Source organism: Podarcis erhardii (assembly GCF_964252035.2).
Source record: "Podarcis erhardii genome assembly, chromosome: 6".
NCBI classification, from domain to species: Eukaryota; Metazoa; Chordata; class Lepidosauria; order Squamata; family Lacertidae; genus Podarcis; species Podarcis erhardii.
In genome coordinates this window covers 91,479,915-91,502,905 of record NC_138510.1, presented here as the reverse complement: position 1 = coordinate 91,502,905, position 22,991 = coordinate 91,479,915, and the positions used below count along the sequence as shown (strand labels likewise).

The window sequence follows — 22,991 nt, the reverse complement described above, 5'->3', positions numbered from 1 at the left end:
TTTTGTCAGCTGCCTCCTGCAAAACACTCTCACCAGGAATGGGTCCACAAAGCTGCCCTATTGACCATGGAGTTGTGTCACTTAACTAGGATGGGGCAGAACATGATAGCAGTGACTTTGGGGTGGTATGACTGCAACAGTGGGATCAATGAATTGGCTGTGCCAGTGTGCCCTTGCCACCTCAACTGCACCTCTGCCCTACCCCCCCCCCATCATGTTGGTAAGCACGTTGGGTATGCACACCCCCCCCCCTCCCAATGCTTGCTTTGATTCTGAGTCTTAGTTGTGAAAGAATGCAGTGGTAGGATATTGGACTTGCAGGTAATTGATACGCAAAAGGAACAGAGACTCACTGAGAGCGAAACTGAGCTGTGAAGAATCCCACCTGCTACATACTAAAAGCCCCAACTATAGCATTGGTCAGTTCAGTTGAAATGAGATGGTATTGCTGCGAACAAAATCTTGCCTCTCAGTTGCTCACTCTTACTCACCACCTTCTTTGTCACACCTTGTTTATGCTGAAAACTTTCTTAGGGATCTCTGCATTGCAAGGGAATTTGTGTTTCTTTACTAAGGCATCCATTTGTGCTTAATTTAGGATAGAAAGCATGTGGATCTGTTTATCTACTGCTTAGTAATGAAATTGTAACCATCCCCTGTTGGCCTGTTCTTTAGATGCAAATTGCAATTGTGGTAAATAACAGTCTAATACCCAATCGCCTTCTCAATCCGGCCTGCAGACGGTCCGGGAATCAGCATGTTTTTATTTTTATTTTTTAATTTTTTTATTTAAAAAAAAAATTATTTATACAACAAGAAAAAACAAGAAAACACACACACACACACAAAAAACCACAAGTACCAAATTACACAGAAATTACAAAAATAACCATGTTTTTACATGAGTAGAATGTGTCCTTTTATTTAAAATGCATCTCTGGGTTATTTGCGGGGCGTAGGAATTTGTTCATTTATTTATTTATTCAAAATATAGTCCAGCCCACCACATGGTCTGAGGGACGGTGGACCGGCCCACGGCTGAAAAAGGTTGCTGACCCCTGGTCTAATAGGAATTGGTTTAAATTGTTTATATTGAGAAATGCTGGGACTGAATTTTCACAAGTTTGCCAAGACTTCCTAGGGTAGGGTAGGGTAATGGTCAAAGGGTCAGACTAGGTTCTGGGAGACTAAATCCCCTCTCAGGCTTGAAGGCGACCTCAGGACAGTCCCTATATCCAACTTAATCTACCTCACAGGGTTGTTATGAGGATGAAATGAAGAAGCATATAACCACCTTGAGCTCTTTGGAGGAATGGTGGGGTGTAAATGTAATAGTAAATAAAAATGGATAAACAGCACATTCAGCCTCTACCTCTTCTCTTTATATAGAGGGACTGATAGCACACGATGGAGCAGTGAGTCCTGATTTCTTCGGTGATTACCACCTTCAGAATGGAGACCTTGTGGGTCAGCATCATTTCTCCAGCAGGTAAATTGATTCTGCAAAAGGCTAAGCTTATCTTAATTCAAACATTATCAATGTCACATCTTAAGCTTTGGATTTGTCCATTTTCAAACACGTGTTTCAGGGTAGGGGCAATTCTGTACTCCATCTCTGCTGCCTGAGGGGCTGTAGGATTTGGTGGAAGCCCTATGTCAGGAGAATATGGCAGACATTCTCTTTCTGTATCTCTCCAGCCACCCAGTGCATGACGGAGTATAACTGTCAAGTCAAGCCACTTTTACAAAGCATAGTATGGGAACAAAGCTGCAAAGTAGAAACCATTCACCAAACTTTACCATTTTGTTATGTTGGAAGCCCCAGCTGTCAGTTGAATCCTGGGTTTCTTCTAACAGATTGGTATAACAAAGTATTTCTGATAGCTTCCCAAAATCAATAAAACAGAACACAAAACCAGACCACACAATTATTTCCATGTTGTGACAGGCATTGTTATTTGAAAACTGGTCTGTATTTGGAGTTTTGATTTACTTAACAGAAATGGTTTCAGTAATTTTAAATGAGTTGTTAAATATAAATTTCTCTACTGCTGTTATTATTTTTTAACTAAAATCTTTTTACCTAACGGATAGCATTATTGCTGATGCCCTGGGCTCCAAAAAGCCACTCGGAGTAATTTTAAGCATTGTGCTGAAATGAGCGTTAGTGGCATGTTTTGGAACACTTTCTTCTACAAAACGACCCTCCCATGGTGATTTCCACATCCTTTTAAGAGAGACTCTTTGCAAGAGTGTGTCAAGGAAGAGAGGATGGGCTTTGTCATTGATGGTGTGCTCTCCCGTCCAGCCACACACCTGATTAAGTTAGGTGAGATGTGAATGAGAAGACACATTCAGAAGTGCATCTCCCTGTGTATATCTTAGCTCGTGTAGCCATGTGTGTTATATGCTTCTAGATCAAGGCAGATGCTGTTGAGTACAATAAAACGGCAACTGCAATGTAGCAAAACAAAATGTTTCCCACATGCCTGTGCAATCAGTGGGAGGGCTTTTTTGCCCTTAGTTGAGTTATTGCAATATTAGATCTGGCTGGCTGTGTACTGCCAGGAAAAATGAACCTTGATCACAAGAAGGCAACATTTAAATGATAGAAAAGCAACCATATACATCACTGAAAAGGGATGCAAAAGATCACTAAGCTAGGGCTATTTTCCCTAGGGCTTCTAAAATCACTCAAAAGCACACTTTTCATCTTGAAAATTTAATATCATAAAAATCCATTGCCGCACTAGTTTTTTCAGAAATGTGTGTCTGCACCTCTCCTGTCTCTTCCATTCTGATCATGTGCCAACTTTTCTGCGAAGACCAAGTAGGTGAACTTTGATTTTGCAACAAATTTGGCATTGCTTCTTTGTTGGAATTATGGAACACCTTTTATTTAGGAGACATATTTGTGAAATAAAGAGATGGGTTTGGAAGGTATCCCTTTGAACAGTGCATAAACAAACTGTAGTATATTCTTCAGTAAGACAAGTCTGGGAGAAGTGCATTGCATGTGAATATTTCCTAACAAGAGAATCACACAAAGGAAGAATGTAGATGGTAAGAAATGGCACTGGAACTTTTTCCTGGAATACTACAACCTGGAGCTGCTTTAAAATTTTGGTTTATAAATGTGAAAGCCCTGAGAGCTTGAACTGCCTTTACGTGCTTTGTTTTAGACACCTAAATTGCCAACCAAATAAATGTTACTATTTACTAGAGGAATTTGAGCATGGAAGTATGCAAACCAGCTTATGGAGTCTGAAAGTGAGGTTCACAGATCTGTATTTTTATTTATGGCCCATTCAGATGACAGATTTCAGCAGGCAATAATCCATCATGATCACTAAGGTCCCTCTTGGCTGTATATTCTTATGAAAGATGATGATGGCTGCAATCTGGCTGTGTGTGTGTGTGTGTGTGTGTGTGTGTGTGTGTGTGTAAAACATCTTGTCTGTTTGCCAAATGAGGCCCTTTTCTTCAGCTGTGAAAAAGCAAGTTGTCCTCACACAAAAGTTACAGTTGCTTTCAGGACCTTGAATGCAAACGTATATATAAAAAGACATCCTGAAAACTGATGCATTTTGGTCCCTTGCACTGTAGAGACCAAGTAGCATTAGTGCTGAGGGCCCTTTTCACCAAACCTTTTACATTCTACAAAAGTGCCTCACTGTTTTGGTAGATTTAAGGAGATGTGTGAGAAAAGGCAAGACGTTTCTCTCCTTTCCAGTGGCCGCTTAGAGCTGTGATACACACTTAGGCCCCTCCCCTTCTCTTGCCTGCCAGGTGGAAGAGAGATCGTGATGTGCATCGTTCAGCATGAAAAGCTGGCATCTTTTGGCAGAATCTCTCCCCCCCCCCCCCACTCTTAAAAAAAATAAAAATCCCATGGCAGCATTTGCACTGTAAAACGAACCCTGTGAAAATTCAGTGCAGTGCTAAATTCACATAGCTAACATTTTGTGTACTTAATTTGCTTTTTTCAGAGATCCGGATTGATTTAGAGTAAAATCAAACATAAAAATCAAGAGTTGACACTCCCTTTTCAAATGTAGCTGGGGGGGGGCACTTCCTGCTCTGTTAATTTTTCATAGGATTGAGCACAGTGTGAGGGGCGATTGCAGGACCAGAACTTTGGGTGCTGCCTGCCAAGCAAATGTTTATTCATTTTATGGTGGTGGGTATTGCTTTAAACTGCTTTAGGTGCTAATTTTGCAAGCGTCACATGGACACCTACCTTAGAGGCATTCACACAGATTGCTGCAAATATTTAAAAGGGGGTTTTAGGTATCTGATACATAATTATTCATATACTGAGGCCTCTCAGATGCAGAAAATAGTAATGCAAGAATAAAGTCAAAACCAGCCAAATACTTGCAAAACATCAAGGATTTTTGCAAGTGTTCAACAGCAATGCTCACAAAGGTACCAGCCATTCTTGTGGGTGTCTTCCTTACCCTGCCAAATCTTTCTCCCTTCCTCACCTCCAGAAAATACAACATTGTTCTGTGTATATTCAGGCATCATTTCCTGCTTGGAAATTATTATCATTAAATTCATTTACCACCCTTCATTCGAGGATAACCTGGATCACTGAATTTGCAATACAGTTTGTACTATAGGAATGACAATAAATTTCCCTCTTGAGCATTCTCCAAAGCACCATTTCAAGCTCAGAAACTGAATAGGTAACCCCATCAGTGAGCACCTCACTGCTGCTGGTTTTCCCCCTTCTCACAATGTGTCAGCACACAAATGCTTCAAATGGGACTGGCAAGTTGTTGCATAGGCACAGCTGTGATGTTATGATAATTATGCTGCAATATTGCTAATGTTCAATAATATATGACTTACTGATAAAATTGTAGCTTTTCTGCCAAATATTAGAATTGGGGCAGCATAGTAGGATATATCCACAAAACCTGTGTTATGATTTTCCAGTGCATTCCTTCTTTCTGGGAATACTTCTTATATGGTTATCCGCAGAGCTATTCGTAAGGCAAAAACTACCTAATTGAAAACATGTTTTGCTGCAAAAACTCCGTTTCACATAGCAAAGGAGGGGGAGACAGTGATTTGCTTGAAAGAATAGACAGCAGCATTTGGGTAGTGAATCCCAGTTTTCAGACATGTGTCATTACAGTTTTGAACTTCTTGGCGCCAGAAGCCAGGATTTCCTGATGTTTGAGCTTGATGTAAAATGCATTAGTGCTCTGGGGCATGAACAGCAGAATTGCTATTCCCCAGCGTTCGGAGTTCAACTGCCCATCTCTTCAAATCTGACTTGGTGTTGGAAGTTAAAATCAAACTTAATAGGAAGACTAATTAAAAATAATTGCAGAAAGGCAGGATTCTCTTATATAGTGTGCATTTCATTCATTCCATAATATCATTCTAGGGCATTTTAATGCTTAACTGTTTACAACCTAATAAGAATCGTATGTTTCTGTGCTTGAGGCTTCCCCTTGTCAATTTGAGAAACACTTTCAGCATTTCATCAGCTGTTACTGCATTTAACACAGTACTACCACACACATGTTTCTCGCTGTCTTTTGGTTCTTTATTAGATAACTTCCATAAAATAACTTTACCCAGGGGTTTGTAACTTTGGTCTGCCCTTGTATCCAAGCCGAATATTTTAGCCACCACCCCTTAACACAGTAGTATAGTGGCAAATTCAGAAGTGCAGGGTTCATGATAGTCATGCCTCACCCCCTGCCAGCCATTCCCCCTTCTAAGACTACAATAAAAATGAGCTTTCAGTCTCTTACTTTGTTTGGAGTTCTGTTGAACTCCAATGCTGGATGAGGGTAGTATTGCTTTCTGAGGTTCAGCAAGAAGACGACGATGATAACCAGAAAAAAATGTGGGTTTTTTGCACAAAATAAAGCACAACTCAAAAGCGCAAGTCTCACAGACACACTCAGAACAAAAGTGTGTTTTGCTTTATTTTGCAGAGCAGAGTAATGCAGTTTTCAAAAGTTTGACTAATGCAGCCCCCAAGTGAAAAATACAGGGTAGTGATATAAATGCGCATAAATGAAAAGCCCTGCAATTTCAGAATAACAGGGTCCTTGCCAAAGTAATAGCAATTTTGCTTTCAAATGAATCTAGTTTCAAACACTTCTCAGGAGAATGGAGGGGGAAGGAGAAAACGGAGAAAATAATTTTCAGATAGCCAAGGAAAATCATAGCCAGAGTAGTCCCTTGTTCTAACTAAGTCATTGGTTGATGCTTCACACAGCTAAACAGGCTAACCATGTACAGTGGAACCTTGGGTTGCGAACTTTGCCCCGGGATGCTAGCGGAAGTCACACGGCGGCAGCGGGAGGCCCCATAGGTGAAAGTGTGCCTCATGTAAAGAATGGTTTTGGGTTAAGAATGGACCTCCAGAACGAATTAAGTTCATAACCGGAGGTACCACTGTAGAAGGGTAGAAGGAAAAATGTAGGAGTCACAGCCACAGTGGTAGGTGAAAAAGCAAATAAAATAAATTTGCTCAACCCAGGCCTTTCAGCACAAATGGGCTAGAAGATCCATTTGAGAACCAGTGTAGTGTAGAGAGACTTGCCGATCAAAAGGTCGGTGGTTCGAATCCCTGCAAAGGGGTGAGCTCCCATTGCTCGGTCCCTGCTCCTGCCAACCTAGCAGTTCGAAAGCACATCAAGTGCAAGTAGATAAATAGGTACCACTCTGGCAGGAAGGTAAATGACATTTCCGTGCGCTGTTCTGGTTTCGCCAGAAGCGGCTTAGTCATGCTGGCCACATGACCCAGAAAAACTGTCTGTGGACAAACGTCGGCTCCCTCGGCCAGTAAAGCAAGATGAGCGCTGCAACCCCAGAGTCGTTCGCGACTGGACTTAAAAGTCAGGGATCCCTTTACCTTTATAGTGTAGTATTTAGTGTTGGACTGGGACCTGGGTGGTATTTAGTTTAAATTTGAAATGCTCATTGCAAAGGCATTGTGTTCCATTTGTGAATGGAGGTTTTAAAGTAAAGTTAGTGATTTTTGGGGTGGGGGTAGAGCATTACAGTTTCAAGATGGTAGGTGTGCCGTAAAAATGTAAGACTGTCACAAAGCTGGTTCTGTATGTACAATTTATAAGCTGGTAGGTTAAGACATTCTAATAAGGAAAGCTCGTATGTCTTAAAAACAACACAGGACATAGAGTAAAAAAGTGAAGACTTTGCCACACATCCTTTATTATATATTTGTCACACTTCTATCTCTCCCCAGTTAATGACAAGTCGTTTGTGGTTTGTAAAAGCTGCTATTACCATGGTAGTGTTTCCTTACCTTTTCTGGCCGTAGTAGAGCAAGATATGTCACAGTCTATAAAATTACTGCAGTTGCTTTTGTTTCAGAATTCTTTAATATTTGTAGATGGTGGGAACCTAATCCCAGTATATAGTGGTACCTTAGTAGTCAAATGGCTTGGGTCCCAAACAAATCAGCTCCCAAATGCCACAAACCTGGAAGTGAGTTTTCCGGTTAGGTAACATTTTTCGGAAGCTGAATGTCTGACACGGCTTCCAGTTGAGTGCAGGAAGCTCCTGTAGCAAGGAAGACGCGCCTTGTTTTTCCAACAGTTTCGGGAGTTGAACGGACTCCTGGAACGGATTAAGTTTGAGAACCAAGGTACCACTGTCCTGTATTTGCAGTGAAGAGTTGTCATGCAGGTGGGCAGCCCAGGTGGGCAAGCAGATGGGCAGGTGACCCAGGTGAGCCACATAGGAACTGTCAGGACAGACTACCTTCCCATCAACTGGTTTGCTCTGCCACTACCTATCTCAGACTGATGCTGCTATTTCAGCCTCTACAGTGGCAGTGGCCAAGGAGGCCCATGCAAGCCACAGAGGAACAGGCAGAACAGAATAACGCCTCAGCACCTCTCTTCTTCTGCTACTGTCATTGGCCACTTTCCCCTTCCTTATCCTCCACAGCTGAGGCTGAAATGATAATTGTTTGAGGCAAGCAGTAAGGAGGGAAGGATGAACTGTTTTGGGGTGCCATTGATGTAACATGGGAGCTTAGCATGGTGCATGGAGGCAGGAGCTTTGAATTGGCTCCACCACTATGCACTGAGGTCCCTGCCGCTTTTGCTAAGTGGTGGTGACCCACAGTGTTGGCAAGCTGGGAGAGTAACTGAACCCTACCCATGCCAGCTCACCAGCCACTATCAGGATTGGGCAGTGGTTTGGGCCAACTGTAAGAGGATGGGGGGCTTTGGATGAGCTTATAGGGACAGGGTTGGCAAGGTCTAAGGGAAGAGAGTTTGGTGATGGCAGGAACAGCCCCTAGTATGCATATACTAGTACTATATCATTATACAGAACCATGTATGTGCCTTTATTCGGATAAGGAGAACTTTATGGGGAAGTAGGCTCATGTTTGCAGGTCAGCAAACATAGAGGTATATCAGATGCATGTTTTCATGTGCATTTGAAGATGGATTATGCAATCCACACTGCAGTGCTTTTAGCTGGTTGCAGATTTTGATGCTTATCTGGAGTTGCTAGCCATCATAACTTCACATAGCCAGAGTTGGATCCCGGTATTAGTGGCTACGTTGGCAGAGACTCTTAATCATTACATATAACGTGCACTTTTGTTGAATGTTCTTAAGACACTTCTGAGTTCCCTTTAAGTCCAGTGAAATGAAGTGATATTCGACTTTTAGCACTTGGACATCATTCATTTGCCTACCCTCTCCAGGAAGAACTGAATTAGATTTTATTAGCAGATTGGGCCTATAAACCAGTAGTAACGTTTTATTAGTTTATCACACATCAGCATTAGCAAACTGTAAATCTACTTCAGTGAACAAGAAAAGGTCTCTAGAGGCTTTGAAAAACTGGTGTTTCCAGAGGAAAGAATGTTCTAATCTGAAAAAAGGTATGACCTTAACAGGCAAATATCTCCCTTCCCTCCATTCCCAATGCCCAGCTTGGGAGTCCTGTTGCATTCAAAATGCAACCCCCACATTCAAGGAGGTGGTATTGGAGGTTTTGAGGGAACCCAAAGTCAGCTAAAATCCCCCCAAAAATATTTAGACAAAAGTACTATAAGAATAGGGACGCGGGTGGCACTGTGGGTTAAACCACAGAGCCTAGGACTTGCCAATCAGAAGGTTGGTGGTTCGAATCCCCGCAACGAGGTGAGCTCCCGTTGCTCGGTCCCTGCTCCTGCCAACCTAGCAGTTTGAAAGCACATCAATGTGCAAGTAGATAAATAGGTATCGCTCTGGCGGGAAGGTAAACGGCGTTTCCGTGCGCTGCTCTGGTTCGCCAGAAGCGGCTTAGTCATACTGGCCACATGACCCGGAAGCTGTACGCCGGCTCCCTCGGCCAATAAAGCGAGATAAGCACCGCAACCCCAGAGTCGGTCATGACTGAACCTAATAGTCAGGGGTCCCTTTACCCTTTAACTTTACTATAAGGATATGAACCCCCAAAACAGCCCAACGAGGATTGAATCATAGAATTGTAGAGTTGGAAGGGACCCAAGGGTCATTTAGTCCAACCCTCTGCAATGCAGAATCTCAACTCAGAATCTCATCAGTGACCAATGGCCATCCAGCCTCTGCTTAAAAACCTCCAACGGAGGAAAGTCCACCACCCCCTGAGATGGTCCAGTTTACTGTTGAACAGCTTTTACCATCAGAAAGTTCTTCCTGATGTTGAATCAGACTCTCCTTCCTTGTAACCTGTATCCATTGGTTTGGGCCTTGCCCTTCAGAGCTGGAGAAAACAAGCTTTGAATATATTAGATATTCCTTTCATGTTTCCCCCTTCAATTCTGGGCAGAGCCGCTGGGGGCTCTTTCTCCACCTCCATCAGTGTCTTTATCAGTGGATCCCAAGCAACACCGGCTTCCCATCTCCCTTTCACTGCTGAGGAAGAGCTGTAGCTTCTCAGGAAAGCATCCAAACACATTTGCAACTCAACTTTCAAGTACTGCCCATGCCAGTGGCAACAACATCAGCTTGCCTGCTTTATGCGCAGGTATTGCTGACTATGGTGTTACAGTGGTGCCCCGCAAGACGAACGCCTCGGAAGACGAAAAACTTGCTAGACGAAGGAGTTTTTCGTTTTCTTAGCCGCTTCGCAAGACATCTCCCTATGGGCTTGCTTCGCAAAACGAAGCTTGCCCCACAAGCTCCGGGGATAGTGGGGAAGCGCAGTGCGTCTTCCCCGCTGTCCCCGGACGTCTTTTGAAGCAAGGGGCGGCGGGGAGAAGATCGCTTCTTCCCGTTGCCAGCCCCGCAATCTCCGGGGTCAGAGGGGAAGGCGCGCGCCTTCCCCTCTGTCCCCAGACCCGTTTAAAGCAAGGGGCGGCGGGGAGAAGATTGCTTCTCCCCGTTGCCTGCCCTGCAATCTCCGGGGACAGAGGGGGAGCAATCTTCTCCCCGCCGCCCCTTGCTTTTACCAGGTCCGGGGACAGAGGGGAAGGCGTGTGCCTTCCCCTCTGTCCCCGGAGATTGCGGGGCAGGCAACGGGGAGAAGCAGTCTTCTCCCCGCCGCCCCTTGCTTTAAACAGGTCCGGGGACAGAGGGGAAGGCGCGCACCTTCCCCTCTGTCCCCGGACGGTCTCCATAGGAACGCATTGATTGATTTTCATTGCATTCCTATGGGAAACCGTGCTTCGCAAGACGAAAAACTCGCAAGAAGAAAAAACTTGCGGAACGAATTAATTTCGTCTTGCGAGGCACCACTGTACTTAATACAGTGGTACCTTGGTTTGCATACATCTTGGTTTGCATATGTTTTGGATTATAAACACGTCAAACCCAGAAGTGCAACCTTTTTTTGGATTACGAACAAAAAGATTTTGGAGGCGCCATTGGCAAAAGTGCGCCTTGGGTTACAACCTGTTTTGGTTTACAAACGGACCTCCAGAATGGATTATGGTTGTAAACCAAGGTACCACTGTATAACTAAGACAGTTTTATTCCCGTGCTGTTTTTGAACATGTCACATTTCATCAAGGATCTTAATCCTTTGTACCTACTTAATCCATATTACAAAACACCTTGGATTGTGTCCATTGTTCGTTATACTTTGTGCAGACCCGCTGAAATTAAAGGATCCACTAACTTGGATCCATCAATACCAGTGGTTCTTCTCTGAGTAGAATTTAGTTGGATACAGCCCCTTTCTTGAAAGTGGAGGTACCTGTCAGTTAGAGCAGGGAGCCCTGCCTCATACCACAAGAAAAGACAATACAGTGGGTTGGGGTCAACTGATGCGCTGCTTGGCTGTAGGAGTAGGAGTTTAATTAATAATAATAAAAAGAAGTTCAAAATTATGTTCACTGTCTGAAATGCTTGCAAAAAATAGGACCCTTCTCCATGATTCCAAATCGAAAAATAAATGTTGGAACCTTATTATTTAGTGAAACCTGTTTGATCATCATCAGAACATTTACTTATTAATGGTATTAAGCCTATTAGTCAAAATTGCTGCCAGGGTTTTATATCACGGATGGCATAAGATAGTCTTGGCATTCTCTGGGAGTTCTGGGGTTGGGGGAGTCTTTACTTCCAGGTCTTCTGGCCTTTTGGCTGATGGGCAGGGCCTCTAGCAAGAAGGACACATAAAAGTGTCCAGCATAATACTGTTTGGTTAGCAGTCAGCAGGGTTTTGACCATACACCTATCTAAGCCGTTGTAACTCCACTCCAACCACTTATTCCTTTTGCAGGAAAGAGGTACTTTCCTGGACATGGAGTTGGGTCATGGTTTACTTGCATTCTGACCTCAAAACTTGAAGAAACACTGTTTCTAGGGAGATACGGCCTTTCGTATCTCAGCTTTTCTCCTTCCTTTGAAAAACTACACTTTTCCAGATTCAGCAGTGCAATGTACAGGTGTGCTCAGGGATCTTCACTACAAAATCAGGCAGAAACAGAATGCTGCTTAACTCTGAGAAGTTACTGCTATTATCATTGGTCAATGATGCTGGCAACCAAGAGGGCTGGGAGCAGCTAAGCTCTTGGGAGAGTTCAGCCTAGGACAGTTCATTTATAAATCCTCCCATTTCTGAAACACTTCTCTAGCCTTAGTCTCAGTTTTTCCATTGTGTCTACGGTTGTCCAAAGACTGTGAAACCAGAGATCTGTCTGCAGAGTTCTCGTTTAGATGTTGTTTCTCCACAGACTCTCCCTCGGCTTACCGTACTTTTTCCGTCTATAAGACGCCCCCATGTATAAGACGCCCCCTATTTTTGGGTACTCATATTTATGAAAATGGGGGGGGGGGAGAGATGGCCCAGAGTATAAGACACCCCCTAATTTTTGACATTATTTTTTAGGGGGGAAACCTAGTCTTATACACAGAAAAATACAGTATTTGGTGGTGCCTCTGCGCTTCTAATAACTTTTTTTATTGCTCAAGTATATTTTCTACACTTCAGTCATGTTGGGGTGTGTGTGTGTTTCTGTTTGTAGGTGGGAGACAAACATAATCCTGGAGTGGTCACATCATAGGTCTGTTCCCATTAAATTGTGCTTTTAGTATTGAACTGTAGTGAAAAAACAGGGAGGTGGCTGTGCAACACTGAATGAAACCTGCCAGGTTTTGGTTAACATGTTTCCAGTTACATGCATGTTTAGGGACGCTTTTAATGTTTGATGCATTACGGTATTTTAATATTTTGTTGGAAGCCGCCCAGAGTGGCTGGGGAAGCCCAGCCAGAAGGGTGGGGTATAAATAAATTATTATTATTATTATTATTATTATTATTATTATTATTATTATGCAGGTCCTGCTATCCAGACGCTCATTATACAAAGATCCACTTATCCAAACACAAGGAGTTAGTACCCAAACTGTGCTGTATACAATACAGATTTAGATAGTCAGCCAGACTTGTGTGTAGTACCGTAAGCAAATAAGCAGCCTTAAACAAGACTTACTTTGGGTGTTTTGCTGATCCACATCAGCCATTTTACCAGAAACCATGGTGGGAGGTAGGGAGGAAATGGAAGAGTTCAGACCAATAAGAATTTCTTCCCCTTGTTTGCCTTTTGCAAGGTTTCAAGAAGGTTTTCCCAGTTATTTTTTCATCATATGGGAGTCAAAATTCTGTGGTTGGGAACACATTAGAAATGTTCTCATAGGAAACAGTGGAAATGGTCAACTCATTACGTGAATGCTTGTCTAACAGACAATTTCCTGAGAACGCATTGTGTTTGGATAGCAGGCCCTGCATTTAAGCCTTGTAGAAGTGTGTCTTTGAGTGAGTGACAGATAGGTAGCCGTGTTGGTCTGCCATAGTCAAAACAAAACAAATTCCTTCCAGTAGCACCTTAAAGACCAACTAAGTCAGTTCTTGGTATGAGCTTTCGTGTGCATGCACACTTCTTCAAAGAAGAAGTTGGTCTTTAAGGTGCTACTGGTTGGTCTTTAGTTGGTCTTTAAGGTGCTACTGGAAGGAATTTGTTTTGTTTTGACTATGGCAGACCAACACGGCTACCTATCTGTAACTGGAACTATGGAAGGCACCACATTGAGCCGCATGAAGAAGTGTGCATGCACACGAAAGCTCATACCAAGAACTGACTTAGTTGGTCTTTAAGGTGCTACTGGAAGGAATTTGTTTTGTTTTGAGTGAGTGAGTGAGTGAGTGAGTGAGTGACAGCTCTGACAATGAATTTTGCTAAGTAACTTGAAGTTTGTAGAAGTTTTATGATTGCTTCAGCAATTAGTTTTTAATTATTTCATGAAATATCTGTGAATTGTAGTGAGTGGTGATAATTCTGAGCAGAACATTTATCTGATGCTTTTTTCAAGGAGCTGTTAATCTAGCTCAAGTATTTAGCTGCATTGTTTTCTCTCATGTGGCTCTTTAACTCACTTACACCTGCAGTCTGGACAGCATTAATACATACTGAAACTGGGTCTTGAATGTTGGTGCAGTAATTTCAGGTTCCTCCATGTCCTACGAGAGAACAAAAAAATTGTCAATTTCTGAAACTTAGTATTAATTAATTCCCATGTTCTTGCTGCTCCCTGAACCTCCTCCAGATGTGGTGCTTGGAATAGACCAGCTCCTGGGTTACAAGCCATCTGGGCTGTGTAAACTGATTTGTGCCTATATTAAACAATAATTGAACAGAATGCGGAAGACTTAATAAAGAAAATGTACATTGCCTGTAAATCCCAAAAATAAAATATTAAAATGTAGTAAATGGGCATGGAATGTGCAAATGAAGACCTGCTCATTTTAATGTGTTTAGCTGTGACCTTCTCAATTTCAGCCCAGAGGAGGGGGGGAATCTATTTTTCTCTTTTTAAAATAAAACTCCCCTATAAAACTGCTTACAGAAGTATGTGAGACAGAAACAAGGAAATATAATGTTCTGAACTTGACTGGTCCAAACCACTTGAGCTGCTGTGACAGCTCATAAAACAGAACAGTTTTTAGGTGGACTCTGTTTTAGTTGCCAGAGTGAATTTTCTTGCAGGAAGTAGCCTGAAGGTTTATTTTAGTTTCCAGACTGCAGCTTTGATCTCTCTGTTCTGTCGCTTCTCAGGTTACATAGCCCTTTTTCACTGCAGTAAATCTGCAACAGTTAAATGGAATAAAATTTCCTCCTCCTCACTGATCACATGCTGTTAAATGCCAAGCCACAGCCAGCAAATGTTTGCAGAGCTCCACTGCATGGTACAAAAGCAGTACAAAAGGTTTAATCACCTTGTCTTTCTACTCTTCCTTCACTACGAGTTCACAAATTCACTTCACAATAGAGATGCACACAGTGGAACTTGGATTTGCTGTCTGTCTGATGTGCATGCTTTACTCATGCGTAAGAGCAGCTTTGACAGGGATCCAAACCACAAGGACGGCAAAATGTCTCACCAGGGGCCCAACTCAACATAAAGGCTTAAAAAGAGGATTGGACAAGTTCATGGAGGCAAAGTCTAGTGATGGCTACAAGTCATGGTGACTCTGGTGTGCCTCCACTGTTGGAGACTGTGTCTTCTGAATATCAGTTCCTGGAAACCACAGAACAGGAAACTGTTCTCATGCTTGGGTTCTGCTTATGCGCTTCCCATACATATCTGGTTGGTCACTGTGAAAACGGGACGCTTTACTAGATGGGCCATTGGCCTGATCCAGTAGGCTCTTCTAATATTTTATTTAATAATGCAACTCCATGTGTTCATGCCTAGTTAGCGCTTTCCCAGCTTTTCCGGGCTTTGGGAAGGTAGTGCGAGCACTGCCTTCTGAGTAGACATGGTTTGTTGTTTAGTCATTTAGTCCTGTCCAGCTCTTCGTGACCCGATGGACCAGAGCACGCCAGGCACTCCTGTCTTCCACTGCCTCCCGCAGTTTGATCAAACTCATGCTGGTAGCTTCGAGAACACTGTCCAACCATCTCGTCCCCTTCTCCTTGTGCCCTCCATCTTTCCCAACATCAGGGTCTTTTCCAGGGAGTCTTCTCTTCTCATGAGAAGAGTATTGAAGCCTCAGCTTCAGGATCTGTCCTTCCAGTGAGCACTCAGGGCTGATTTCCTTAAGAATGGATAGGTGAGGATTGCACTATTAAATCAGGGATGGGAAATGTGTGCCCCCCCCGAGGTTGTTCGTGCCTGTTTACTGACCCTGCTGGTTGGGGAGAGTTGTAGACCTGGAGGGTCAAAGGTTCCCCATTCCTGAGCTAAATAAATTAGGTGAATTGAGGTTCTTTTAAAAAAAAATTGGAGGAAAGAAAAACCATTATTTCTAGAGCTTACTAGAAAGGCTTGTCATAGCTCTGTTACCTTAAAGACCTTATAGACCTTATAGACATCTGAGGCCCTTTTCAATGTTGTGAAATTATTGGGTTTCTGCTTTTGTCTTTATTACGTATTTTGTGTTTTTTTATATTGTAGTTTTGTGTTGTGATCAACCCTGAGATCTACGGATATAGGGTGGTATAGAAATTTAATTAACAATAATCCTTAACAGTGTTGAAACTTAGCATGTTTTGATAACTAAGGGATGCAGGGAGGATGATGTTATTGTGACACCTATCAGTAGTTGCAAGAATTCAGCCCATTACAAAATTTAGCAGGAGTCTTAAGATGTATGTTGATGAAAAATAACATTGAAAGCAGCTGAGAAATAGGCTCAAGTTTGGTGTGTATTTAGTATTGCATAATGTATCAAACAGTGTAGAGACCAAATTCAGTACTTTAGGAAGGATTCAAACACTAGTTGTATTTATCTGTAGCAGAAGCTACAAAACTAATGATGATTGATCCTTCCTTCCTCTTGTGGATTGTTTTGTTGGTATGCCGGTTATTTATTTATTTAGTTTTACTGTTGCTGGCTACTTTACTTCTTTTTATTTATTTATTTAGAAATTTTCTGGAACACATCTTCATCCAAACATGAATTCCAGTGTAGTGTATGAACTGTAATAGTGTTTTGATGATTGAATTTTTAAAACCAAAACCGACAATCGTAGCAGTGAAATAAGATTTGAGAAGCACTAAACCAAAAACCATTCAGTTAGCTAAATTAATGTGGTGAATTCTAAAAAGCCTAGACAAATAAAAATGTATTAACCTGGCAGTGTCAGCGCCTCCCTTTACTTCCTCTGGGAGGATATACCAAAGAAGGCCCCCTCTCCTTCCTGGATGTATAAAATATAGCTCTCCTACAGAAGGAACTCAAAGAAGAGCCTTGTCTGAAGATCTTAATGCATGGGTAGGCAAACTAAGGCCCGCGGGCCGGATCCGGCCCAGTCGTCTCCTAAATCCGGCCCACGGACAGTCCAAGAATCAGTGTGTTTTTACATGAGTAGAATGTGTCCTTTTATTTAAAATGCATCTCTGGGTTTATTTATTTAAAATGCATCATAGGAATTCGTTCATAGGAATTCGTTCATAGGAATTCGTTTAAAAAAAATATAGTCCGGCCCCCCAGAAGGTCTGAGGGACAGTGCACCGGCCCCCTGCTGAAAAAGTTTGCTGACTCCTGTCTTAATGCATGGGCAGGTTGGTCTGGGAGCAGGTTCTCCATCAGGATTTGGATCCAAAGCTGTTTAGTGCTTAAAATAACAGCATCAGTACCCCAAAATGGGCTTGGTTGCTTTAGAAAAATTCAGGCTTGAGTGGCTGCGGCTGTGCAGAAACACAGCCCATCCACGATCCACTTCGCAGCTTGTTGGGCTTTGCTTTCATTCCTGTTTTTGACTCTGTTTTTTTTAGACCTCAGCATCAGTCTGCTTTCAAACTGAGCAGGATGATGCCTGTCCCAGCTCACTTGTGTATGTGCCCCGTGGTGCTAAGCTAGGCCTTTGCACCATGAATGTTGTTCTGTGCCAGGTACGGAACCAATATGTGTGACTGTACAGGTGAGCACTCACATAGCTGCAGTCTCAGGTAAACAAGCTGCCTTTCTCCTACTGTGCCTATGAAAGAAATTAGGTTTTGTGGGCCACAACGAATTATTGCAATTTACTGGTGTAATACTTTTCATTTTAACAGAATCATAAGAGCTGGAAGGGACACCAAGGGTAGTTGAGCAGGAATCTCAACTAAACATCCCTGGTGGGTAGCCATCCAGCCTCTGCTTAAAAATCTCCAATGAAGGAGAGTCCTTGTGGGAGTCTGTTCCACTGTCAAACAGCTCTTGCTGTCAGAAAATTATTCCTTTTTTGTAACTTGAATCTCCTTTGGTTCAAGTCCTTCTCTCCAAGGCAGGAGAAAACAAGCATGTTCCCGCCTCCATGTGACAGCCCTTTAGATATTTGAAGATGCCTAGAGTATCTCCTCTCAGACTCCTCTTTGCTACTTTGACGTGTCTCAGCTGATTCAGGGATCCTGAATATATGTGGTATTTTTATTTGCTCTGAAGCAGTGCAAGTCCCAAGGACTTTATAAAATGCATCATGTATTTTTGGAACATTTCCTCTTTTGACAAGTTCTCACGAGCAAATTAGAAAGCTCAGCTGCCATTCTGAAGAGGTCCTAGATCATGCTAGCAGCCTGAGTTATCCAAGAGGTTAAGTATTGGCATTTAGTTTACAGTGCAATTTTCTCTTGACAAGGCTGGCAGACCAATAGGAAAAAGAAATATTTGTGCTCAAGAGAAGTGCACATGTAGAGACCACAAGCTTAACTGATGGCTGGAAATGATTTCAGACTAAAAAAACAAATCATTAAGAGTGCAGAGGGGGGTAAAATATACAGTCCTATTTTAACGGATCTCAAAGTGATCGAGCAACTGAAGTTAGTATTACACAGTAATTAGCTAAGCTAAGCTGTTCACTACTTTAACTCCATGTCTCCCAGTTACTGCAAAGGTTCCAGGGTGCAACTAGACCTGAACCTGTTTTGAGTGTCAGTATATTCCACCAGTGGCAAGAAGCTTGTGAAACCTAAACCCATTGATACATAGTCTAAAGGAGGATGATAAATGACTGTTTCCCCCTCTATTTATAGCTTTTTGTTGGATTTCACAGAAGTGCAACTGCTGTTCTGAACAGCAGGAATTCTTACGTCCAAGACCTGTAATTTATCCAAGCACACTTTGGCAGCTATATAAAAATTTGCATATCTGAAAGGTGGTGATTGTTGAATATTAACTTTGAATTAGATTGCTAGCTTGTTAACACAGTGCGGAAGAGGGTGGAGCTTGAGTAGCTATGGTTTTGAACTATGAGCATGATATTCATTCTCATGTGCACGTTTTGTTAGCAAAATACATGTGTACTAGTGTGGATCCATTGCTTGTTGGTGCATTGTCTCTCCCCATATATAAAATAAGGATTATGGTGTCACTTCTATCTGCAGCTTTAGAAAAGGAACCGTTAGCTGAACAGCTTTTATAATTATATTTTCTATTCCTGTAACATACCATGGGACCTTAGCTGAAGGACAGGCAAGAAATATTATTTATAAATAAATAAATCAAACCTTCAAGTAATTCTGGGATTTATTTATTTTTAAAAGAAAATTAAGGAGATCTATGAAATGGTAGGGCATTGGTACAGAGACAAGGAGTGATTTCTTGCTGATTTCTTTGTGCCACTTCTTTGTAGTTGCTAAAGCGTTACTTGAATATTCATTCTGGAGTTCCAGCTGCAGAACACATTTTTATGTTCATATAAACTTTTTTTTTTTTAAAAAAAAAAACACAATCAAACCAAAGCTTAAATTCTACCACATCGTGGAGGCCTCAGAATCTGCTTTTATGACCCTGGGTCATGCTATGATATAACCAAATTTGCAACTACTCTGAGCACATTAGTTGGTAGGGAGAGTAGAAACATTGAACTTTCATTGTATAAATTCTACCATCCATTTTAGAAGTCAGAATTTGTGCTAATAGGCATGAAGTGATGAAACCTTCATTAGTTTGTATAATAACTTTTAAGGCCTCACTGGTACTTATTTATTAACTGCACAAAGTCTTGTTCTCTGCATGGAATAGTTTAGGGGTTTCTCCTAGTCTGTTGCCTGGAATGTGTATTATTCATAGTTTTCTGCTTCCATCTGAAGCTTCAAGGTTCTCTTGTGTGGGGAAGAAAGGCAATGAAGAGCAAAGCCAACACATTTTTAGACAAGCAACTCCTAGGAGTATTATAGATCTGGGCTGATTATCAGGGTGTCCTGCAAATTGGTGACAGTCTTTACTATGCTTGTCCCTTACCAGCTATCTATGAATTACCCATTTGTGAAGGTCCCCTTATTTATATGTTAGTGTTTGGGTATGATTGCTCCTCTCCCGTTGTTGTTTGCCACACTGACTAAGAAATGCCTAAAAAGGTCTGTACCAGCACCATGTCTCCATTGGACTTCTGACACTGGCATTAAAACTATCCTTACATTTAAAACTTTAGACACCAGCATTTCAATGTGGGAACTGACCATAAGGGAGCAGCAATTATGCCACAAAAGTAACATGTAAATTGGGCCAGATTCACAGCCTTCCCAGTGATCTTTCCAGTGATCTGAATGTTTTAATATTATGTTGGTTTAATGTCTCAAATTGTCATAGCGGAGCCATCACATACGCAAACCATTTGGAAATAACCAAAATGTCTCGAGCTCTGAACTGTAAGGCTCTGCACCTAATTACTTTCATGTTTATTGAACTAAAGGAGTTGATTTGATCGGAATGTAATTGAAACCATGATTCCCCTCCCCTACCTAATTAAAAATATGTTCAGGAGTAGTTTTGAGTAGGTTGAAGTAAATTGAAAGTGACTGGAAGCAGCTAACAACATCCAGAGATGAGGAGAGAGTGCCATCTATCGGTTCAAAAAGGCTTCTGGCTTGTCAGCCTGCTCCTCTGCCCCCTTGTACCCAGAAAAGAAATGCATGGAATTGGGCACAAAAGGTTTTGCCAGCAGGGCAGCTTCTATTCAGTCTACGGAGGATGCTTCCAGATGGGGGCTCAATTTGCAGAAGGGCTGTCACAATATCACAAATAGGCCATTGGCTATCAGGTTTTCCTCCAGAAGGGTACATCCAGATTAAAAGGAATGTGTGGAAGTATGGGCTGGCCTTTTGAGGATAACGACATGTGGATCCTGCAAAAACGTGCACGCTTGAGAAGCACCAATTACACAGAGGGCCATCCTTTAGCGGAACCAACATTAAAGATATTTAAAGCCAAGATTATGTCTCACCTCTTATATGGGGTTAACATTGCAGGGAGGAACTTAATGTACTACCTTCAAAATAGATTCCTGTGTACGATATTGGCAGTGCCACATAATACACCTGGAGCACTACACTCTATAAGGCCTTAACTCTATAATAAAGTTCGTATACACAAATCCATGTTTCTGTATTGGGGGGAAATATCATTGCAGCCAGAACAGCACTTAGCGAAAAGATGCTTTTTGGATTTGCAGAAAAGAGAAGGCTGGGTAAAATCTTGTAGAGGTCTGATGCAGAGTTATTTGATCTCCCCGACAGTGGTATTGGTAGTTGCTCCTGGTCACAAGAGGTTAAATATCGTGTTTAGCAAAGATGCAAAAAAAGATATTGAATATATAAAGAATTGCCACCCTGCTACTTGGTACACTAAAATTAAATCAGACCACAAAAGGGTTATATGTACTTGGGAGAATTAACTCCCTCCCCTGTTATAAGAGCTTTCACTCAGCTCATATTTCAAACAATGCCTACTGAATATCTGGATGGGAGATTTACTAACAGATCTGTAAAAGAGTACCTCTGTATATGTGGATCAGGGCTTATAGAGAATCTGATACATTATATTTTATATTGTCCACTGTATGATTCACTCAGAGCTAAATTTATCTCCCCTTTTCAGATTGCCTTAGAACAGTGATGGTTAAACTTGGCCCTCCAGCTGTTTTGGGACTACAACTCTCATCATCCCTAGCTAGCAGGACCAGTGGTGATGGGAATTGTAGTCCCAAAACAGCCAGGTTTGGCCATCACTGCCTTAGAAGGTCACCCAGATGAAAATTAAATGGCTGCTGGCAGATGTTGATAATTGCATCAGCTCTAAGGTGGCACCATTTGCACTAGTGGCAAGAAAGATAAGGTCAACATTTCCAGATAGTGGAAGTGCCAAACCCCAAGGATGCTGACCAGAAGGGATGTTTTTACATTTTGGATATTGTAGATTTGTCCTGGTCTGGTGCATGAAATGTCTTTTGCTTTGCAGCTGTGCGATTTGTGTTCATACTGCCATGTGATGGCTATTGGCTATAAACAATAAAATAAGATGATGATGAATACTTGGCTATGATGGACCAACGATTTGATTGAGTGTACGGCAACATTTCCCATGCAAAGCACTTCTGGCTACCCCTGTGTTAATTGCTGCTTCCATGTTACTCTGGTCACCCAAGTAGCCTTAATTTGCTGAAGAGACAGCTGATTTGAACATAAGAACCAGGTCTCTAAGAGAGGGCAGAGACTTCAACCCCCAGCATATGCTTGATACCAAATAGGTACATTTCAATATATTTTTGCATTCTGGAAAAAGTCAGAGGGGACCTTGCACTGCGTGATCTCTGTTTGCAAGGGTCAGTTTTCAAATGTCAACTCAGGTGGAAAACACAAGATCTAACCACCCGGGAAGAATGGCAGATGAAGGTGATGGAATACATGGAACTGGCTGAGATGACTGGCAGAATCCGGGACCAAGGAGAAGAGTTGGTGGAAGAAGATTGGAAAAAATTTAAAGTTTATCTTAAAAAATATTGCAAAATTAAGGATTGCTAGAAAGATGTTGGGAAAAGAAAATTATGTGGTTTTAGCAGAAAAGACATAAAGGATTAAGTAAAAATGAATTGGTGAAAGAGAGAATGTAAAATTATAGTCTATTAAGACAAATTATTAAGATAAAAATAAGGTTGGAAGGATTTGCTGAAATATTAAATTGAATTAGAATACAAAAATGGGAGGTGTGAGGAGGTCAAGGAAATAAGTGAAGTGATGTATACGTTTGATTTGTTTTTTATCCTTTTTTCTTTTTTCTGTCTTTTGATGGTGTATTGTTTTTTCTGTTTATTTTTTCTTTATTTTGACTGTTATTTAATCTTTAAAACTTTAATAAAAATGTATTTTAAAAAAACCAAATGTCAACTCAGGTGTTTTTCTTTTCTGCATAGCGTTGCTGTGGATGGATTTGGCCAGCCCATGGGTATCCCAAGTCGCCCCACCACTGCTTACGGATATCGGCCGGATGAACCATACTACTACGCCTTTGGAGCCCGATAAAACATCCTGATGTATTAAACTTTTGCCTTCCTGTATTCTTGAACTGTAGTTAAATTAAGACTTATCTCCGTCTTCTTAGTGCATGGTTATACAGTTTACGGGTCTTTGTGGTGCATTTTCTTCTATATGTGTTGCAAAGAAATGTTAGTCGTTCTGTGACTCCCTTTTTGTACAGTTTGTGCTGTATGTTGAAATCTATTAACTGGAATGTCAACACTTGTTATGTATATTAAGCAACTAATTTAATTGCTATTAAATGCAGGTCCTGTAGACCGTGGTACTGAA

General features: G+C 41.8%; 1 protein-coding gene and 1 long non-coding RNA gene across 3 annotated transcripts in view; both read left to right on the top strand.

The window, feature by feature from the left end:
• KIFAP3 (kinesin associated protein 3) overlaps positions 1-22,991 on the top strand; it is a 76,446-nt gene extending 53,455 nt beyond the window's left edge. For both annotated transcript variants that reach the window (XM_081865852.1, XM_081865851.1), the window contains exons 19-20: positions 1,390-1,489; positions 22,598-22,991. In XM_081865852.1, coding sequence (XP_081721978.1) covers positions 1,390-1,489; positions 22,598-22,706 — 209 coding nt within the window. In that variant the 3' untranslated portion in view covers positions 22,707-22,991. The remainder of the gene's footprint in view (positions 1-1,389; positions 1,490-22,597) is intronic.
• On the top strand, positions 10,646-16,879 carry LOC309344030. Its single transcript, XR_014157560.1, has 2 exons — positions 10,646-13,230; positions 13,596-16,879. It is a non-coding gene; the product is annotated as an uncharacterized lncRNA (long non-coding RNA).